At 44.2% G+C, this 21,720-nt stretch overlaps 1 protein-coding gene across 6 annotated transcripts in view; it reads right to left on the reverse strand.

Moving 5' to 3' along the window:
• Positions 1-21,720, reverse strand: part of LOC116945424 (SH3 and multiple ankyrin repeat domains protein 2-like) — a 661,289-nt gene that overhangs the window by 446,917 nt on the left and 192,652 nt on the right. For all 6 annotated transcript variants that reach the window (XM_032959740.2, XM_032959739.2, XM_032959738.2 and 3 more), the window contains exon 3: positions 3,622-3,825. In XM_032959740.2, the coding sequence (XP_032815631.2) occupies positions 3,622-3,825 (204 nt within the window). The remainder of the gene's footprint in view (positions 1-3,621; positions 3,826-21,720) is intronic.

The following is a 21,720-nucleotide window of genomic DNA, read 5'->3' on the forward strand; positions in this document are numbered from 1 at the left end:
ATTCGTCGCTAGTACATCACACCGGTGTGTTGGAGAGCGAAGCCACAACATTTACAATCTGAGTACGTGGTCACCACATCTACGCCTCTTTATAAGGAATGAAACAGAAATACTTCTCCACAAATCTGGCTGTCGCCTGATGAAGCTAGTTGTAATTACTGCCGAAATATCGTTACTCAGTTTGTAAATGTTGTGGCTTGGCTCTCCAACACACTGGTATGCTGTACTAGTGACGAATTTGCCATGTTCTGTTTACGTGAAACCCTTACTAGTTGGCTGTGTCGGGTGGTGGCAGGTTTTAACGACACATTTATATATTTACGCGATCTAACCCAAAAAAAACTCTATTATGGAAAATAAAACTAGTTTAGTTTTCAGGAGCCCCACACACATGGTTAGGGAATTGTTATGTCGCTCCTCGAGGACTAGTACTCGGGTTTATTATTTCAAACGGGTTTCTTGGGTCCAAAAGTCAACATAGGAAGGATATTACATCCTATAAAAGTCTGGGTCATACTCTGGTTGCGGTATGCATTGATGCCCGTCTCCTTCTTTGGATTATGCAGCGTTACATTCTTGCGATAGTTTGGGAAAACAGTTGCCGATTGTGTTTCGCGTTGTTTCCTCTGTGAATATCAGCTCTGGTTTCTGTGATTAAGCATGCACATTCATGTCCTGCACATTCATTATCCTTTGTAGTGTTGTACGCTTGAGTGATTCCCAAACATTGGCAATGCCGTTCTCCACTGTTTGCCCTTTGGCTTCACGAGTTACTGATTACACGATGTTCTCGTTTACAGTGACCCTCACGTGTCAATGTTCTGGCTGTCCCCCCCCTCCCCGCCTGCCTAATCGTATCGAAGCCTTAAATAAAGAAAGAATCCAGTGGAGCCCAGTGTGAAGGCTGCGAGTTTCTAAGCAGAATCCTCAAACTGAGCCGGTCGCAATGCCAAGGGCTGACCTCAAGGACCCTACCCACACCATGCTATTGTGTTTGAGGAGCTCACAGAAAGTAAAGAATGAACACTGCAGGCTATTACAGCGGTCACATCAATGTAACACAGGGCCCAGGTGCGAATCATTAACTGTGCACGCCGTCGTCATTGCATCATTAGATTATATTAAACTGGCTTCCTCGCCTTCATTTGATGTGGTTCACGATTTGATCTTCCTTTACATGTTCGCAAATGGGGCTGCTTTCCAACTCGCTGCTCTCGCCGACGAATAACGCTTTCAGCCGTATATAATTTCCACCCTTACAGCATATCATCTTTGGCGCTAAAAGAATGTGTTTTTTTCTTTCCCCCCCCCTCCCTCTTCACTATAAAAAAAATAACATCGCATACTTTTCATCGGAGCGGCACGCCGTGATGTTCCGAGTGGAAGGCGAATTAATGCCTCGAGAGAGAGAGAGAACGAGCGCGCAGCTCCATGCCTCGCCGTCGCACAACAGAGGCGGCTCGTCACTTCGACGATCGAATACGCTGCGGCTCCGCAGCCTGTACGTCAGGCAACGAGAGGCGTTTTAAGCCACACTTTGAATGAAGGCTTTGCCGCTGTGGCGTCGTGTTACGAGTGCCCGTGGTTGGCACGCACGCTACGCTTGCATGTGCTCGCGGGGGGACAGGTAGACCCACCGTTGAAGCACTGCGCTATGTACCCTCGCAGCCGAGTTCGATTCCCGGTCACGGTTAACATTATCTACTACAGTGGTCATGGCCCTCCCCTAGGTCAACTTAGCCTTAAATGTGTACCTGGTGCAGTAAGTGAATATCAGCACTGGGCAGGACAAAGGCGGCTTGGGCATGGTCCGGCCACATCACCCCCAAGCATGCCGTGTCGGCCTTAATAGGTGCTTGTTAACAGCACTTGCCCCAACAGCCCGTGTAGGCTACACAATGGATCATTGTCTCTGTATGAGCATGCGTGTTTGTGCGAATGTTGAGAATGCGGTGGAGCGGTCGCGCAGCAGTTAGATAACTGCGCTATGAACCTGATGACATGAGTTGATTCTTGGGGCTCCCCTTGGATGACTCGGACTTAAATGAGTACCTAGTATCTTGGACTAGATTTTAGTCATTGTATTTGTCCCCAAATATGTGGCTGAGATGAGACTAAATGTCAAACGTACGACTCCGCTTCACTCAAGTGACATGCATAAAACCAAAGTAGAAGTTTTCACGACTGCAGTGCATCGAGAGTGCGGTTAGAATTGTAATAAGCATGCTCTCGCTATCGCTCACCATCTCAGTGAAGCCACAGAAATCAAACCATCTCCCTTTTCAAACGAGCAACGGGACAGGATTCAGCTCCATTCGTGACCCCGAGTCAGTCATGGGAAATATATATATAGTAGTGGCATTGATTGATCATTTTCTTCATATGGGAACCGCTTGATTTGTCACAAAAGCGGTGCTCACGTTATCAGCTAGGGAGGAATTGTGGACTGAGCCAACCCCACATGGGCTTTTGAACTCACAACTTTCTGATGTAAGTTGAATGCTTTGATCATAACATCAGCCGTCCAGATTGCCATTAAGGTTGTCACGCTGTAGCGATGCTGCAATATTGCAATATATGCTATGCTTTATAAGATGCACAATAATTGTATCGATAGTTTTGCAAATTATCGTTAGAGTATGATTATTGGTGATCGTTTTATTTTAATCATGCTAGTTTATTTAATATTTTATTTCCTGACAACGTATATTTATATTTTTATAAACTTGTGAATGCAGCTATTATCCCATTACATAATTCTTTTGCGAAAATGTTTCCAGAGTAATTGTTGGCTTAGTGATGATAATACATCATAATTATTGCATTTCCCTTAATTGCTTTAATTATTTATTGCACAATGAATAGAACGTGCGATATAATAATTTTGATATATTTTTTAGTTACAATGGTGATATAAGACTTGTGGCGAACTTTTGTTGAGTGAACTGCAGCACAAAAATAATGCAACTTTTAAAAAAATACTTCAATCACGATACGAGGTTTGAAGCGACCCGTCGAATCTAATTGATCACTTTTGGTTCTGAGAATTGTCAATCAGCTCACTGAAACAATAGCAATTGACACGTTAATTGTTTGTACCCATTACAATTTAATTTGCTCGGCCGTGAAACTGGCGGCGCGTGACACAAATTTGGCGCGACCCCAAAATTCGATCATGAATCACAACCAATGAAGTTAAGGGAAGAAGCTAATATCGTTGTATCTTTGACATTTTGTCTCGAATTGTACGGTGAGAATTGATATCTCACTGCGACACGTAAAATCATTGTATTATGACTGTAATACATATGTATATCAATGTTTATATACATATGTATCTATACGTATGTATCACTGTGTATAAATCACTGTGATACACGTGCATTTCATCAGATTTTACAGCTTTTACGTATGTATCACAGCATAGTTGACGCAGTGGTACATATGTATCATACATACGTATGTACTATACACGTATCACTCTGTTCGTATCATCGCGATACATACACTGTGATACATACGCATTTCATCAGATTGTATATATGTATCACAGTGATACACCCCCGTCACTGTGATGCATACGCTATTATAGTGGGAGGCGTTCACGCGCGGTGTTCCCACCTCGATGTAAGGCACCCCGGAGTGGATGGGCTGCGGATAGTCACGCAGCAGCCGCTCCTCGTCCAGGAACTTGCCCTCTCGCCCGTTGTACGCCGGCTGGAAGAGCCCGTAGTTGAGAACATCCTTCAGGCTCTGGTTGAGGGTGCACAGGATGCGCTGCTTGGCCACCCACACGGTCGCGTTGGGGTTGAAGCGCAGGCATTTCTGTAGGGCATTTGCGGGGGGTGAGTGGAGGGGGGTTCGGTGGTGGGGGGGGAGATGGGGGCGATAACGTCAATGCCAATCAACATCCTTTGATTAACCACGTTAGAGTCTATTAAGATTCCCCTTACGTCTTTTGCGAGGGATGCTGGGTAGCGGACGATTATTTATTTGGGGAGGTCAGAGGGGCAGATTGTCACGCTTGCGAACGCTTCGTTTTCATCGGATTTTCTGTTTTTCTCCGTGTAGTCGCGTCAATGTCTCCACGGCTGAACGTGGGCGAACCGACGGAACGGCGACAACGGTGACCGCGACGCGTTTCCACCAGGGTTGTCGAGGTGGTAACGTCGCACAGAGCGGTCTCCCCGCTCAAGTGAGTGCTTGGTCACGCTCGTCACCAACGATGCCAATTATCCACGGTGGGGAACATGTCATATTCGTCCGGCTGAGGGTGTTCCCCTCATCGGTTAAAACCAACAAGCCTTATGATCGAGTCCTGTGTGATTTCGATCAAGTTTATTTTGTTCAACCGCGTGAGAGCTCAAGAGACACGGACGGGTCGCATTTGGAGCACTTGACCTGGGAACGGATGACATTGGAACGCAAGCAATGGTCACAGCTGTATAAGTACCGTACATTGTCAATAACATTGCAAGTCAAAATCTGAGATTGCATTGGCAACAATGTAATATTAGAGGGTGTATATAATCGTATAATCTGAGTCATCATTGCTCAGATTTTTCCACAGGACAATCAATCTTAAATTCTTACAGCGGCAATCATTTGAATTGATCGCGACGGGATGATGCATTGAGTTGAGCCCTGGTCTTGGTTTTGAACTCGGAATCTTCTGATTGTGGGACAAATGCTCTGCCACAGCAACATTGGCCAGATGCAGAAGTGAGCAATGCACTTCTGCATCTGGTCTTCAACATACCCTGTCTTAGGCACAGTGCAAACACTTTACTTTATTGAACATTGCGTGTGTTTGTTCCTCATCACAGCTGCCAATATCATCGGCCAATATTTGCACAACATGTATCAGTAGTAAAAAAAAATTATTGGGCCATGTTGGGGAAAAAGTATATAAATGCACGGTATGTTAGAAAATGAAGTGATAATTAGGGTAATGATAATTTTGTAACATTTAAAAACAAAGTGTAATTTTAAAGGTCCCCATTATAAAATGCGTAAATATTTTAGAAGGAAATCGTTGACATATAATAGCTGCCCTGCACTGTGGTTATATGCCTGGAACAGTGAAATAGCTGCATCAACTCTGTCGGCATAAAATCTAGTTCAACGTAAAAAAAATAGATACCGTAAACTTTTTTTGACGGACCGTTCTGAGGGACCGTGGAGGGAAAAGGAGGCTAATGCTTATGTCAGGATAATGAGGCAGGACTTATGAGGTCCTGGGTTCAAGCCCCAGGCAAGCAAAGCCGGAAAATATATAATTTCAAGGGTCTGGATATTCCGTGCAGAATTTGTGGCTCGAAGCTTAGTTGCTGCAAAGGTGGTTTGCAAAAAGTTTGTAATTGCATAAAATGACAGAGCGCTATATTTACACACATTTAATGAACTCTGTTCCATTTAACTGGCCAAACAACATGTTCTGGGAAAATAATGCCATTGTGTTGAACAATTGCCACTCAATGTTATCAGGTTAAAGCCCTAAAACCTTGGCACTGAACTCTATGCATTTTTGTGGGGCATTTAATGAACACAATACACTGGTTATGAGTAATATTGATCAAATATCTTTATCATGCAAACAAGGATTCCGGTGGATACGTTTGCGTGAAAGCTCAATCATGTGCAGTGGAGTGTGGCTAATGCACATTTGAAAATACATTTAGTAGGAGAAAAGGGGAACAACATGGACAACAGAACATATGCATGTTAAATGTATGTATGAACTTCTTTGGCACCGTACATAGCCAACCGTGCTCATCTCAACACTCACAATACACGATTGTGACCGTTGAGAAAAGTAAATTGGCTTGGGCAGGACACGTCGCGAGAAGAAACGATTGCGGGCGGTCGAGACTAACAACGGAGTGGCAGCCAAAGAAGGGAACTCGCCCGAGACGATGTCAAATGTGAAGCATGGGTCGATGAAACCAGCTCGTGAGCAGGTTCAATCGTTGCACCGTAGGACTATGAGAGAAGTGACGGCTTGAGGAGAATGATAGATGGTGCCACGGTGGCGAGATGTTAACTACCATTCTTGGTATCCAGGAGGTCGTGGGTTCAAATACGACCCTGACACCTATTGATTTGGAGTTTGATTGTCTCCCTCTCTCCCCGTGGTCACGTGGATTTTTCTCTGGGTCCTCCAGTTCCCCCCCCCCATATTTAGAAAGGTGGGTTTAGAGCATTTGGCAGCTATAAATTTCCACATGATGAGCTACTTCGTCGAGTTATAATGTGATAGCCAGGTCGCTTCTGAAAAAGAGCCAAATAGTTCAATGGGCCTTACCTGGTAAAAAAGAAACACATTTAGATGATGACTGATGATGATGTATTTTATTGTAAAGTAAAAGCGGCATTCTGCGTATGTAGATAGGCATTGGATGGCTTGCTGCGAAGGAAGTTTGCAACTTGAGTGGTTTACATGGATTTCATGGTTTGTACTCCACCACCATCGAGTTTATAAATTTTGAGGACACTGAGAGTGCTCTCTGTTACAAAGTGGACAGAGAGGATCCTGCCGTCAATGGAAAGAGTATGTCAGCTTACACTCTGCTGGTAATTCCAATTCATTTTTCTTTATCCCTGCTCAGATCAGCACAGGGCTGGTGTTCACAAGCATAGGTGAACCAGTGGTGGTGCCAATTCCATATTTATATGGCAGTTGCCATAAAAAAACGTGGAATAACCGCTGTTTATGGCATGCAAAGTGGCATTCGTTTTATCTCTCCCAGAGGAATGATAGGCTGACTCAATCCATGAAGCTTTGAATCATAATTAATATTTTCCCTTTGTGGGTGTGCATGTCTGCAATTCTTTAGAATTCGCAAGATTAAGTGAATGCTTAAGCAAATAAATAGATAAGCTACATCTGCTGCTTCAAGGAAGAATATCCTGCTTCTCAGCAGGAGGATTTCGGTGAAAATGGAACACGCTACAAATGGGAAACTCGACATGCAATCCCGTAAATATGTTGCGCTTATGAAATCCAAACAGCAATTTTCACTTTTGCATTTGACAATAAAGTCACAATTGTTGTGGCTAAAATTGCATGACACATTCAATTACAGCATCATAAAACCGGTGTGAACCATGGAGTTCTAAATGAAAGTCATTGCCCATTTGGGACAGTGGGTCACAAACTTCATGATCTGCTCACACATTCAGAATAACTGGAATCATTCCAGGTAGCAGGCTCCACGAAATAAGTAACTGGCTTGAATTTAGCCAACACGCACATGCAATTTAATACCCACATTAACACCACATGCAACGTAAATTAGGCAATGGCAGTGTTTTTAAGTTTTAGTTGGGTAATGTATTCAGCAATGTTCTTTTGTAAAAATAATAATAGTTTAACGTGTAGAGAACCCATTGCCCTGCAATGGAAAATATTCGATGGCTTTCATTTTCATGCTTTTCTTATAATCCTGTACTCAGAGCACTCAAAGCAATCAGATTTTGTACACAATAAAATGAAAAGATAATACATGTTATAAGGTGTTTTTATTTTATTTAGGATTTAAGTAATACTCTGGCGAAAGAATGACATTAATAGAAGGATAAATGAAAAAGTTAGAACAATTTTAAATGAACCGTGGTCAATCTGATGCATTCATTATTCCCATCTCATCGGTGTCGCCACCCATTAAACGTCTTCCAGAAAAAGCACCTTTAGCCGGTTATCCAGCTACTTTCGGTGGCAACGACCGGCAGCAGCCACTAGCAACAAAGTCGTTATTGTCGGGGAGGAGCGGAGCCCAGCCAGGAGCCAGCGAGGAAACTCGAGGCATTGATTATTTTGACAATTAAAATGAAGTGGTTAGCAAAGTGAACAATTTCCAACTGCAAGTGTATTCTTGAAATGGAGTGATGTGGGCTGGCACTAGATTAAGATTTTTGTAGTGAATTGCAGTCGTGTAGATATGCAATGTGCACTGTACTAATATCTGTCCACGAACCAAATCTTTCCCTCACAGTATTTGGACCTGTCCTCGGCTTACCTTACGTCAACTCAGCCTTGAATTCACACGGCATGGTGTGCATTCATCAGCACTGATTATACAATTCCTGGCCATGCACATCACCCACATCACATGGTATGTGGACCTGGTGTGTGCCTCTTCAAGGTTCGCTCAGCATAAAATAAATGCCCTTGTGCGGTATTTTCAATATCAGCGGTGGAAACATCATGCCAGTTGGCAATGGCCCATGCGGTTTTCACCGATAGGACTTGCTTGGACAGTCAACAATGTTCACCAGATGATATTCGTCTTCATCACACAGTGAATCCCATAAAAAAAAGTGTCCATTACAAAATTCTACAACTAAATGTATAGGTTTATACTAAATGTAATAACGTAGACCTTCCTAACCAAAAACAAATAATATTATTAAGATTCGATAACAGGAGATTACTTACGATGTCCTCAAAACAATGATAATTCCTGAAAATGAAGTTTTAAATGCATTTTTGTTTTAAGTTTACCCAGAAAAGACTCACTGAGTGTCAAAACTAATTTCAAGTGGAATCTAGCACACGATTATTGGCCCAATTCCATTTTGAGCACATAAGGAAGCAAATGTGCCTGGAGAAAGTCCACATAACTGAGCCGGTAACACTCATTCTGTCTATTAAAGTGTGGTCATATGTGAGATGTTTTTCCGCAGTTTAAATTGTGAAGAGGAAAACAATATATATCTGGTGCCAGAAGTTGAAAAAGAAATCGATCGTAAAAGTAGATTTCTTTTAAGTTTTCCAATTTTCAAAGAAAGAATGAGAATGATCGTTACATCATTCACCCTCTACAACTCTCCCCAAGCTTCCATAACTGTGCGTTGTGTTGATCTTTTCAGAGTTTGTCTCTGGCCCCGAAAGTAAAATCGTATTTCATTTTAAATAGCACAAGTTATTCTGGCCACACTACTTTGCATTATATTTTTCTGCAATAAATTTGACCGTAGCATTCAGTTTGGGTCTGTGGTGAAATTGTATTATTGTGAATCACACACATGTTTAATATACGTCATGGAGCGTATGAATATTGTGGGAGGGGGGGGGGGCAGTGGCACAGTGGTTAGTGCACTGTGCTAAAAACCTGGCAACCTAAGTTTGATTCCCAGCCATAGCTAACTCTTATTGTTGCGTTTAATTTGTTTTCCTTCCTCCGCACCTCCGATTAGCACAGTTGGCTACGTATAGTGCGAAACATCCAGAAACATCAGGAACCACCGATGATAAAATATAATCAATTAACTTTTTGTTGCACTAATTTCTTCATGAGAATGAGTTTTCCCCTTTTATATGGCAACAAAACAGGTGTTAAGTTGTTAAAACACCAAACTGAAACCTTTTACAAGGAATCATGTCTGCATTAACCACAATACTTGGTGGTCAAAATGCAAAAAAAACATACTCCGATAATATTTGCATTGTCTTTGAAACTGATTGGTCCACACCAGAGGCAGCTTTCTTTTGAGCCTCGTCTCAAACGGTGTTAGACCAGAGGACGCCAAAAGCACCTGAAAGGAGAGAAGAACTGCAAAGTAATCCCTGGAAAGTGTGTAACTGGACAACATAGACTACTTGTGGCAGATTGCGTAGTGTTGGGGAGTTAGGAAGAGGAAGGGGAGACAAAATAACTGGAGTAGGGTGAAGTGGTGGCAACTAAACAATGAGAAACAAAACTTCTGCAGGCAAGCTATGGAGAACTTAAAAAGCGTAAGGCCTAGGAGGAGCGTGAATGAAATGTGGGAACAACTGGCGAGTGGAATAATGAAAGCAGAAAGGTAGTAGTGGGATTGAGCAAAGGAAGACCGATGCAACAGAAGGAAACATGGTGATGGAGTGATGAAGTGCAAAACGCAACAAGAGAGAAAAGGGCCAAGTTTAAGAAGTTGCAGAACACCAGAGAGAAGGACCATCTGGATGAATAACTGTCAGCGAGAAGAGAGGCAAAGCAAGTGGTAGCAATGGAAAAAACAACAGCATTTGCTCAACTCTACCATAAGCTTGACAGCACAGAAGGCGAGACGATAGTATACCGTTTGGCAAGAGCCAGAGAGAGAAAGACCAGGGACATCGACCATGTGAATCTCGTTACATGGACAAACCATCTTGGATGAGATAAAGGTTAGAGAGAGATGGATAGAGTACTTTGAGAAGTTGCTGAATGTGGAAAACCCAAGATGTGAAATGGTTGAGGAACACTAAATAATTGAAGTAGTTGCAGATACTATAACCAGACAAGAGGTGGTGGCGAGCATGAAACATCAAAAGGCAGTGGGGCCAGATGAGATTCCAATTGATGTGTTTAAATTAATTGGAGAAAAGGGTTTTGAAATATTGATGGGGCTGTTTGGGAAAATCTGGATGGAGAAGAAAAATTCTGAAACGTGGAGAGAGAGAGAGAGTACATTGGTTCCCATTTTAAAAGGAAAGGTGATGTACAAGAGTGTGAGAACTACAGAGGAATAGTATTGACGAGTCACACAATAAAACTCTGGGAAAGGATCATAAAAAGGAGACTGAGGAAGCCGGTGGCTCAAGCTGAGAGTCAGTTTGGATTCAGACAGGGAAGGTTAACAATGGATGCAATCTTTGCACTGAGAAGAGCATTGATGGAGAAGTTCAAGGAGGGAAAATGCATGTCGCAAAGCAGCTTGTGGAGTGTCGGATAGCTTTCAAGTCAAGCGGGAGTGAAACAAGGTTCCGCCCTCAGCCCCTTCCTGTTTATCCTGGTGCTGGACAGACTTACGAGAGAGATTCAGAGGGAGCCCCCCTGGTGTATGCTGTGTGCTGATGACATTGTGCTATGCGGTGAAAGCAGAGGGGTAGTGGAAGATGATTTGAAAATTTGGTGTCTAAAAGTTTGAAGGGAATGGGTTGAGGATCAGTCGGACAAAGACTGAGTATATGTTGGCAAATGTCAGTGGAAATAATGCAGGAGGATTGCAAATTAGAAGTGACCAGTTAATGATGACGAACGAGTTTAAATACCTGCGTACAATGCTGTGGTGCTGATGGATCACAAGAAGGAGAGATGAAAACAAGAACAAGGGTTGGTTGACTGAAATGGTGTGAGATGACCGGTGTGGTGTGCGATAAGAGGGTCCCCGTTTGGTTGAAGGGAAAAGTGTGTAGTGTATAGTAGTGTATAGTGTAGTGTATAGTATAAGACGGTGGTGAGGCCGGTGCTGGGGCACAAGAAAGAGGGAGAACCAAGTTATGGCAGTCACAGAGATGAGGATGTTGCGGTGGATGTTGGGTTTAACAAGGAAGGACTGGGTAAGAAATGGAGAAGTGAAAGAAAGACTCAAGGTGGTAGAAATCACAGAGATGAGAGAATAAAGAAAGGCTGGTGTGGTTCGGTCATGTGGAGACACAGCAGGCAAAGCATGTGGGTCAGAAATTACAAGTGATGCAAGTGGAAGGAAAGAGATCAAGAGGAAGGCAGACGAAGAGGTCGGGTGATGCGGTGCAATCGGACACGGTGGCCCGAGGAGCGGAAAGAGAGACGGCGCAGGGCAGGGCAGCGTGGAGGAGGTTGGCAAGGACAGCGAACCGCACATGAGTGCGACAAAAGCGTGGAAGAAAAGGATTGACATACGCGAGGCAATTTTCGGAATAAAGTCACCCGCAACGTGACATACGCCACGTGAGCCTAGCACCGCGACCCAAGGGCCTTGCCAGTAGCCAGTGCGGTATGATGACTAATTTTGCAATACTGCAGAGTATCCACCAACTATAAGTCCATCTCCCTCCTCATCTCAATCAATCCTCTCCACAATGCAACTCCGGCGTAGTTACAAGTAAGAAATACTGTATTGCTTTACTTTTCATTTTTTTTATTTTTTAGGGAGTATATCAGAGTTTAGATGATTATCTTTTTTTATTTAAGGTATTATATTGTGTGTACATGTATTGTATTGATATAGGCTAGGATAATATAGACGATTATGTCTGCGAGTGTGAGTGAAATCCTCTAACCCCCTCCTTTACCATTATTTATGGGGAAATTGCTTTTGACATACGTGATTTTGAGATACGCACGCTTTTCCAGGAACACATCTATTGCGTATCTTAAGGAGTGCCTGTATGTTGCATATGATTTTCGTCAATAATACCAAACGGATTCTCACAATTGTATACGTGTATCATTAGCATAACTATCGATTCATCGAAGTATTTATTATTCTTTACTTGCGCCATTAAAAAAACATCAGCATTGGGAAGATTAAAGGTGTGACTGGCGACAACAACCCATCGTGCATTGTAACGGTCTCAAAAGGTGCTCGCTCAGAGCACGTGTTCCGACAGTCTTTCTGCAAGGTTAATTGGGGGATCTTTGTCTTAGTGTGAACAGGTGATGTGTATAGGTGTGTGTGTGCTTGCGTGCGCGCCTGCGTTCACTTTTCATGAATAATGGAATGGAGCCAAAGTGACATTTAACTATTAGTTGTGCCTGCGTGCCCTTTGGCCTGGCCGTCAGTTTTTAACAGGCAGTGCAAGCAGCCCAAGCAGCCCATACGATGGCAATGTATTGAATTTTACACTGAACAGAAAAAAAAAGTCATTTTGTTTCCTTTGACAGGTGGCCTTTAACAAAGTGAAATGCTACGCTCGGGGTGTGGACTGGATGCGAAGGGCTCTCCTGGTGCCTGGTTTTAGCTTCCCCCCCCCCCCGCAAAAAAAACAAAGACTCACCAAGTAACTACCGCCAAAGCAAACAAAGTTCGTTTGCTGGCGGCGGTGGTGGTGCACGGCAGAAATAATGCAAATTAAACACGTTCATCAATAACACCGCGGCCCAAAAAAGCAAATATTAATAAAATAGGCGACGTTTTGAGCAATGGGACTTCTTCATATAGTAGCATTGCCCTGCTGATCTCTCTGCTATGAAAGATAGCCATTGGCCCGGAACATCGCTTTGTCATCGCATGAACTGACCTGGTCGCTCAGTGGTCGAGTGAGCAACTCACAATTGGAATGTTGCGAATTCAAATACAGGTGGTGGGCTGGGGGACACTCAGCCCATCATCCCTCGTCGTCGCCCCCCTTTATAACCCATCATTGCAACCTTTATATTAACTCAAATCTGCCCCCTCCCCCCCCCCTCCAGATAGCTGGAGAAACCGTCACTGGGCTGTCGTCATTCTCAAGGTCATCTTAAACAAATCCTCAGATTGATTAAAGGACCACTTTGTTCCACTAACTCCCTCCAGTAGCCTCAGAAGTGAATCCTGATACCGATTTAAAAAAATAATGTGATTTGTTAAAACATTGTTTGGTAACAAGTCCATCCACGTTGCTGCTCCACGTTTCTGGAATACCTTTGCCACTCATCTACAGCTCGGTTCCCTACCTTCACTGCCCCTCTTTATGGCCCTAATAGATCCAAACACAGAGCTTACTCCCATCTGTACATACCTTTTTGTCTGGCACCTCTTGCGCCCACATATTTGCAGTCTATTTTTTCGATTCGTGCCTGTTTGTGTCCCTGTTAGACAAACAATATAGTACTTTCTTGCACCTGTACCGAACAGTTTTCAGTGCATCTTGCGCTCATATTACATTGACACTGGATCTCTTTGGTTTGTTCCCGATTCGCGTGCGATGTATTTTCGTTTACGGCCATTAAATGCATCGTTTATTACTTGTGCAATATTCATTAAAGGACCCTGTACTCGTTCTCTGGAATCTGGACGATGTTTTTTGTCTGTGTGTTTTTGTTGCTGCTGCTGCTGCGCTCACGTACAACGGGATCTCACCGCGAAAATAACCGGGCAACTGGCTAAACAGGATTGTCCGTGTAAGAAATCAAATAAACTCAAACTCCAGGATCAATAAAAGTCAACAGTCCTCGACAGAGATTCCCCCCTCCATAGGAATTAATAATTTCCCCCACTGGTACAGGACTGTCAACACCAGGTGAGCACCATCTCAATGCTCATTTGGGCAGGAAATCACTTTGACTTTTTTGACGTTCGATCAGAGTGCACTGTTGCATGCATGAGTGCAATTAAAATAAGTAATACGAATGTCATTTATTTATCCGAGTAAGCGTCAATGAGTGGCAGTAACCCGAAGCACCCACAGATAGGAGTTGCATCAATTCAATGATCCAAACAGATGGGTAAACAAAACCCATTTGCTGGACAACTATATACCGGTCCCACCGTACTGCCCAGCTGGCTTGGGAATGTTTCCGAATCTGCGTGGTCCACAAACACATGTTTCCAAAGCGCTAAACATTATGGGAATGGGCCACCAGGCACGCCTTGTACTGAATGGAGTGTCAGACTTCTGGAAATGTGCGCCGATGATCCTCGAGGCTATTTTCAAAAACCTGCACTGTTTTTTGTTTAATGATATGCAATATTCACGTCATGCACGCACACTGTTGTTCTGGAAACATCATGAAATAACGAGGCCAAGTTGAGCGTTCATTTCTCGTGTTGCGGTTTCACCGTGCCACTGAGATGGACACAGAGGGGCGGGGACAGAAACTACTGAAGAACTGTGCGCCCAAGGCAAAGTTGATATAGAGGAAATAAAATGCCTATATCGATAATATTCAACACTCCCTTCATAAGGAGGCAACATGATATTTGCACAATTTCAGCAGCCCCACGTAAAGCGTGAAGACATTCAATGTGCATCGATCATTGTAATCAGACACTGCTAACACGTTAAGAAAATCACGTGGTTTAGCATTTTATTAAAAGCTTTCTCACACTATGAAGCCATCAAACTCCAGTTGTAAGCAGCTCCACTGAGGCGTGGACTTGACAGGGACGCGCCTTCGTGACTGAGTGGTAGGAGCTCAAATGTTGTAAATATCTCATCCCATGGACGTCGAGGAGGTGGCCGTATCCTGGCTCGCCAGGAGAAAGTAGAACAACGAGTGGACTCATCGCTATCTGTTTCCATCTGTAAGGGAGATAGAGTTTGATTTGAAGCTTTCGTGACTGCAGGAATTACTCTTTGGTTCTTTCGGTAAAGTCACGTAAAAAGAAAATAAAATAAATAATAGAAGACGACGTTTCGATTGCAACACAAGCAGTCGTCATCAGGTAGAAGTAAATTTGAGAGAGAGACAACACAAAGACACAGAGACACACAATATAATGCGTCTATGTTGTGTTGCAATCGAAACGTCGTATGCTATTATTTAATTTATTTTCTTTCTACGTGACTTTACCGAAAGAACCAGAGGGAGATAGAGTGTTGCTTCGCTCGCTTGCGCGGGTTTTCTTTGGGTGCTGTGGTTTCCTCCCATTCGTATAATACCCACAACTCATCATTAATTGGTTGAAGATGTCTTAAAATAAAAATAAAACACTAATGTAGGACCTTCTTGAAAAATAGTCCTGCGACTCAGTGTGGCATCCCTGGATAGAGAGCTCATTCTTATTTTACAATAATACATGATGCAATGCACTCCCTTCCCCCACATTATGGACCTCAGACTTGGTCAACGGTACTTTGATACCCATGAATAACTTAAACATTTATTATATGCAATGATTAAATATATATATCAATCCACTGCTGTGTTCGTCATAGTGTATTTTATCATCCTTCACCATGCTGGTCTGTGCGTTGAGTGCTGGGGTTCAGATATCACTCTCCGTTGATGTCAGCCATGGCCAGGAATTAAAATCAGGTTTGCCAGCTTCATAGTGCAGTGTTCTGACCACTGTGCCAGTGCACCACTCACGACTTAAGAATGATATGTAAAATCTGCAATGTAATGCCATCTGCCAATTGAACTCAAGTCACCGGATTTAAAGCACAGTGCACTCCCTACTGCGTCAGCATATCTCATAAAAATGCTTTGGGTAGGCATTTATCACTTTGGCTTTTGTTTTGCCAGACACCGAATGGTTGATAATTGTGTCTGGGGAAAAAAAAAACAGCCTATTGTTTACCAAAACAAATACAATATTTATCGGAAGAACACAATTTGAAACACAGCAGAAAATATAAACCCAGGGCAATTATAGATGGTGGATTGGAAACAAAATGATGGCAATATAGATGGAGTATTTTTTTCAGTCATGATGAATTTGGCACTCAAAAGCACAATAAAAAATATACACAGCGAGGGATTTGTTTTTGTTTATCAGACCACAGGCAGCAGTGATGTGAGTTAAATGTGAAAAGTGACAAAGAGAGGACAAAAACAATTACAGTCCAGAACAAGAAAGTAAACAGCAACAGGACAGGTTCTAAGCAACAGATTCAAATTCCTAGAGAACAAACGTGATTAAACCAATCTCTTCACCATAAACAATCGGATAACTCTAGATTTAAAGCTTTCGTGACTGCAAGGATCCATACTCTTTGGTTCTATTCGGTAAAGTCACGTAGGTAAAAAAAAATAAAACAACAAAAATCACGACGTTTCGGCCACAACACAAGCGGCCTTCATCAGGTGAAGGGATCAGGCTGTCTCGAGGACAGCGCTGGAGTGAAACACAGCCACGCTCAGACCGCGACCTTTAAGCTGTGTGCGAGGAAACAAGGTGCCTTGACAAAGGAATTAGCATACAAATTTGCATTTGATTGGTTGACTTAGCATAGAGGTAGTGTACATGTGGGTGCACGTGCCGGTTGGCGCAGGGGGGAAGGGAGAGTTTACCTATTGATGGTGTGAAAAGGGAATTTAAGAGCTGCGAAAGTTTGGGGTACCACTACTTGAAAAATATACTGTACCATTGAAAATTAGTTTAATGTTTGGTTCGATTTAGAACATCTTTCCAATGGTTGCTTAATTTCTCCAATACCAAGGTTCTTTGCAAACCCACGGGTTTTTATCAGAGATTTGTTCACGAGGCAATTCAGATCTACAAGCACAGACACAATTTCAACCGAGAAGATGGTTTCAAATTAAGCAACCATTGGAAAGATGTTCCAAAAAGAACCAAACATTAAACTAATTTTCAATGGTACAGTATATTTTTCAAGTAGTGGTACCCCAAACTTTCACAGCTCTTAAATTCTCTTTTCACATCAATAGGTAAACTCTCCCCCCCCCCACGCCAACCGGCATGTGCACCCGCATGTACACCACCTCTATGCTAAGTCGGCCAATCAAATGCTATTTTTTATGCTAATTCCTTTGTCAAGGCACCTTGTTTCCTCGCACACAGCTTAAAGGTCGCGGTCTGAGCGTGGCTGTGTTTCACTCAAGCGCTGTCCTCGAGACAGCCTGATCCCTTCACCTGATGAAGTCCGCTTGTGTTGTGGCCGAAACGTCGTGATTTTTGTTTTATTTTTTACCTACGTGACTTTACCGAACAGAACCAAAGAGAATCGGATAACTCATCCTCGAAGAAGGGACATGACAAAGAGAATGGGGAGCAGCATAAAAACATTTATTTATTTTCTTCAACCACAAAAAGCATGTTCATGATAAGGTCAGGTAAATTTGTATTTTGTTTGATGCATGCTGGGAATTAGACTAAGAGTCAGAACCAGGATAACAAGGATCGGGGCAAATCCAAATATGGAAACCACCTTGTAAACTGCGAAGAAAAGTAAGTGACTTTGGGCAAGCAATATCAACAGAAGGGATGATAGCCGATCGACAAGATTACTGATGGCAGCCAAAAGGGGAAACACCTGAAAGGATGGCCACCATGGGGATTGAGCCATGAGATCAGCTTTTGCAAAAATATTGATTACGGCATCGCAGGACCTTAAATGATGGTGACGATGTGAGGAGGCATTCATCCAGCAGGTAATAGTTAATGGTCGTTCATGATGATGAATGTGTTCACGTTGGCATTTATTTACACCTACATTAAAACAACGTGTTTGTGCACTATCGGTGTCATGTGAATTTACGCATACGTACATACACAAGATTCTAATTAAAGTAAAGTGTTTCCCAGCGCATTCCTGAAATGGTGCGTATCTCCATTGATGGCCCTAAGCCAGTTGGTGGATATTCCACATTCTTATTGAGGCAGCCAATATCTCAGTGAGATTTTGACAACAGAAAAGTAGTACACATTTTATTAGCTGAGTAAATTTCTTCACCAGGAATTGTACTCACAACCTTCTAGTTGTTATGAGTAAAACACACGAAGTGAAAATGCTACTCGTCCAAATATGCATTGTAAGTAGATATGTACATTTCGCACCCATGCACATATAAAAACTTTTCCTGAATATACTTCAAGAGCCACCTTGAGGATACAGTATTGGATGGATTACACATTATTGGAAAAAGAGACATGGGCACAAGTTGAGAACGTGACCATATAACTCCGAGCAAAAAAAATACAATTCCTCTTCAGGTTTATTTTATTTTCAAAAATAATTAACATTCATGTTGCCCGACACGGGGGATTCAAAAGTCCCAATTTGTCCTATATAGCTGTTGGGGCAAATTAGCAGTCTGGAAGGGGCGGACAAAACGAGGGGATGGCGCTGCCATCACCACCCATACCCCACGGCGTGACGAGGCAGAGCGCTCTGCTGTGGCGCTACGAGGTTGGCATTATCTCTCGTTGAACGGTGCGTTTAAGATGATCTCACGCACCCACTCAGCCATTGAGCGCACCTTGCGTCCACGAACCGAGGGTTCGCAGCAAGGTACGGCGCCTCCGATTGGCTGTATTTTGACTCAAAGACGAAAGATCCCCCGTGTAATCGACACAGACTGTTGGGGCAAGTGCCGTTGGCGAGCAACTATGAAGGCCGGCACGGCACACGAGGGGGTGGGTGGCCGGCACCACGCCCTGCCGCCTTTGTCTCCCCCAGTGGCGATGTTTACTACTACACCGCACCGGGTACTCATTTGAGGCTGAGTCGACCTAGGGGATGCTCAGGACCGGGTTCAGATAATCGTCAACGGTGTTGGCCGTGAGCGGGAACCGAACTCGGGTCGCCGGGTTCGTAGCGCAGCGCGATAAGCGCTACCACTAGCGCTCCCCACGAAGACGTACACAAATACACGCACACACACACACGCGCGTATGCAAAGCTACCTTCCCCACCCTGACATGCATCAATTCAAGCAAGGGTGAGCAGTGAGGCCACAAATGGTCTCATTTGCTGCCGACGTGTTTCATTTGCAAATGACCGGGGTTTTGTATTCCAGGTCCAATCGTCAACCCATTAGGACCCCGCCACGCCTCTTCACGATGCCGCCTCTTACATCGCGCGGCGCTCGCCTCGCTTCCCGGAGCGAGGCGAGCGCTAGGGGCCCCCCTTTTACCACCCCCCCCATTAGAAGCCCCCTTTTTACCTCCATCCCCCATTAGGGGCCCCCTTTTTACCTCCCCCCCTTTTGTGGACCCCCTTTTTACCTCGGATTGGGCGCGTCACTTCAATAAGGCGCCGCAAAGCGATTCCAAGTGACTGTCAGACGCCGCGACTTTGTCGGCTTTTGCGTGAACGAGCGAACAGAATCAACGCAGCCACGAAAGCACAACACAAACCCCGTAGCATGTCTACGGGGGGGGGGGGGCTGAGAGGGGCTGGAGGAAACTGAACCCCCCCTACCCCCCAGAGAATGTTTAACACATAGGCTTTTGCGACCAATATCATCCGTAATTTTGGGTTAGATCGAGTAAATATAAATGCGTCGTTAAACCCGCCGCCATCCGACACAGCCAATTTGTAAGGTTTGTCACGCAAACAGAACATGCCAATTCGTTCCTAGTACAGCACACCCGGTGTGTTGGGAGAGCGATTGTGGATTTGCTCTATATTATCGAGTCAAAGAATGTTGGCGGAAACGTTCGTACAATTTCAGCGGGGGGCATATGCAGCAGCCTTTTGCCTCAGTGCACGGGCGGTGAAGAGCTGGAGCAGAATGCACAAGTGGACTAGAGCAAATGCCATCGTTGCTCATTCTGTCGAGGGGTGAACATCTGTTTCGAGTTTTTATTAACATTGCCAAACATCGTGTCCCCCCACTCGCCTTAAAGCGCAATATTGCACTCCAGGCTTGCACGGGAAACGAGTATGAATGAAGTGCACGCCCTCAAAAAATTACGAGCAAAGACATTCGAGGTCCGATAAATTATATGCTATGCAGCATCATTGCGTTATCCTCACCACGGGAAGATGAACATCACAGGGCCACTTGGGAGAGTGGGCCCTCAATGGGCCTGTGATACCCACCTCGACCGTGCTCTGCCAAGAGTGGTTCCTCACGTGTGAATTATCCAATATTCCTGTACAACGGACGGAGCCACCCAACATTTGGGTTGCGGTCAAATGGGATTTTTTTTTTTTGCCCACACAACACAGCGGAAGCTGGATTTAAGAACATCCCTTGGGGAACAAGGTCCGCGTGCTTATATCAGAAGTAGTGTGCTCTATATCGCAAGCTGCCCTTCGCCACTCCCCACCTGTGCAATGTCAGCATGTGTTTCTTGTACTGTACCAGAACTGTGCTTTTATAGGGCGTGCGTATATCTTAGTATCACCGGATACATTTAAGGCAACCAGTAACGGCTAGGTTCAGTTGTTCAACTATTCCATTAGCAGCCCCCTCGCCCAAAACACCCCATAGAGGTAATTAGCATTCCCAAAATCCATTCAGATAGGCCAGCAGCCCACTTGCTGCCTTTCCTGGGTGGTGTTTCATAAACAATGATGTCACTTCACGGGGGGGGGGGGGGGAGCAACCGCTGCTCGTACAAGAGGTTCGAATCCAGCAGGCCACCCTGGTTATTACTGCGGGTGTATTGACCATGAAATGACACGCCATCTGCTTCACTGCGGCCATTGAACGCTCCCTGATGTTATTAAAAATAAGTGGGCTATTCTGTTTCAGTCATGGTCCAAATTTTGCAAACAAAAAGAACACTAAATTGGGATTTCACTGAATAGCAGTGGCCCCGTCTCCAAAAAACTCCTGCAGCCTGTGTCTATGCAACACAGCAGCACTCTCATGATAGCTTTTCACTATAAGGACGATGCGAATACCAAACGTATTAACTTGTTGTTCATTATGAATCGACAATCAACCAAAGCTGTGGGTTGAGTCACGTGATTTATTTATTTTATAATACATTTTTATAATATCTTTTTTTAATAACTGCACACCACACTCCGACACGCGGCAGCGAGAGCGCACGTGATGTAATCAGAATCATCAAAATATTTATTTACACCGGAGGAATCCGATGAACTGTAAAGCTCTTTTCGTTCACACAAGTCCAGTATATTTGGGGGGGGGGGGGGAGGAGGAGGGATTGTGAATGTTGCATCCCGATGGAGCCTGTCACGGACCAGCGGCAACGCCACGAGAACGCCCCCCGGGACGCGACGGCCAGGCCCCAAACGTCACGGTAAAGCCGATTTTCCAGGGAGGCCACGGAAACAGAGACCCACCCCCCCCCCCCCCCTCGTTTAGCATTCGAGACCAGCCGCGGCCAACGTTCACTGCCGTATACCCTCCCCCCACCCTTAACTTTAGAAATACGATAGAATCAGTGACAGCTTGACCCTCATGGGTCCGTAACGGGGTGGAGGTTTGGAAGGGGTGCGATTTTGACTTCGAAGTAAGAGATACATTGCACCGGTGGATATTTCGGCCCCATCCATTGCGCGTTGCATTGCTCCGTCACGCGCGCATTTTTTTCGCACTTTCAGTTTGCTGATAAGTTTGGAATCTTACTCTTCATTTTTTTTAAATATCTGCCAAAAGACTCCGATCAGAATGTGCAAATTTACCA

Source organism: Petromyzon marinus, chromosome 24 (genome assembly GCF_048934315.1).
Source record: "Petromyzon marinus isolate PM22_M1 ecotype Great Lakes invasive population chromosome 24, UKy_Petmar_22M1.pri1.0, whole genome shotgun sequence".
Lineage (NCBI taxonomy): Eukaryota > Metazoa > Chordata > Hyperoartia > Petromyzontiformes > Petromyzontidae > Petromyzon > Petromyzon marinus.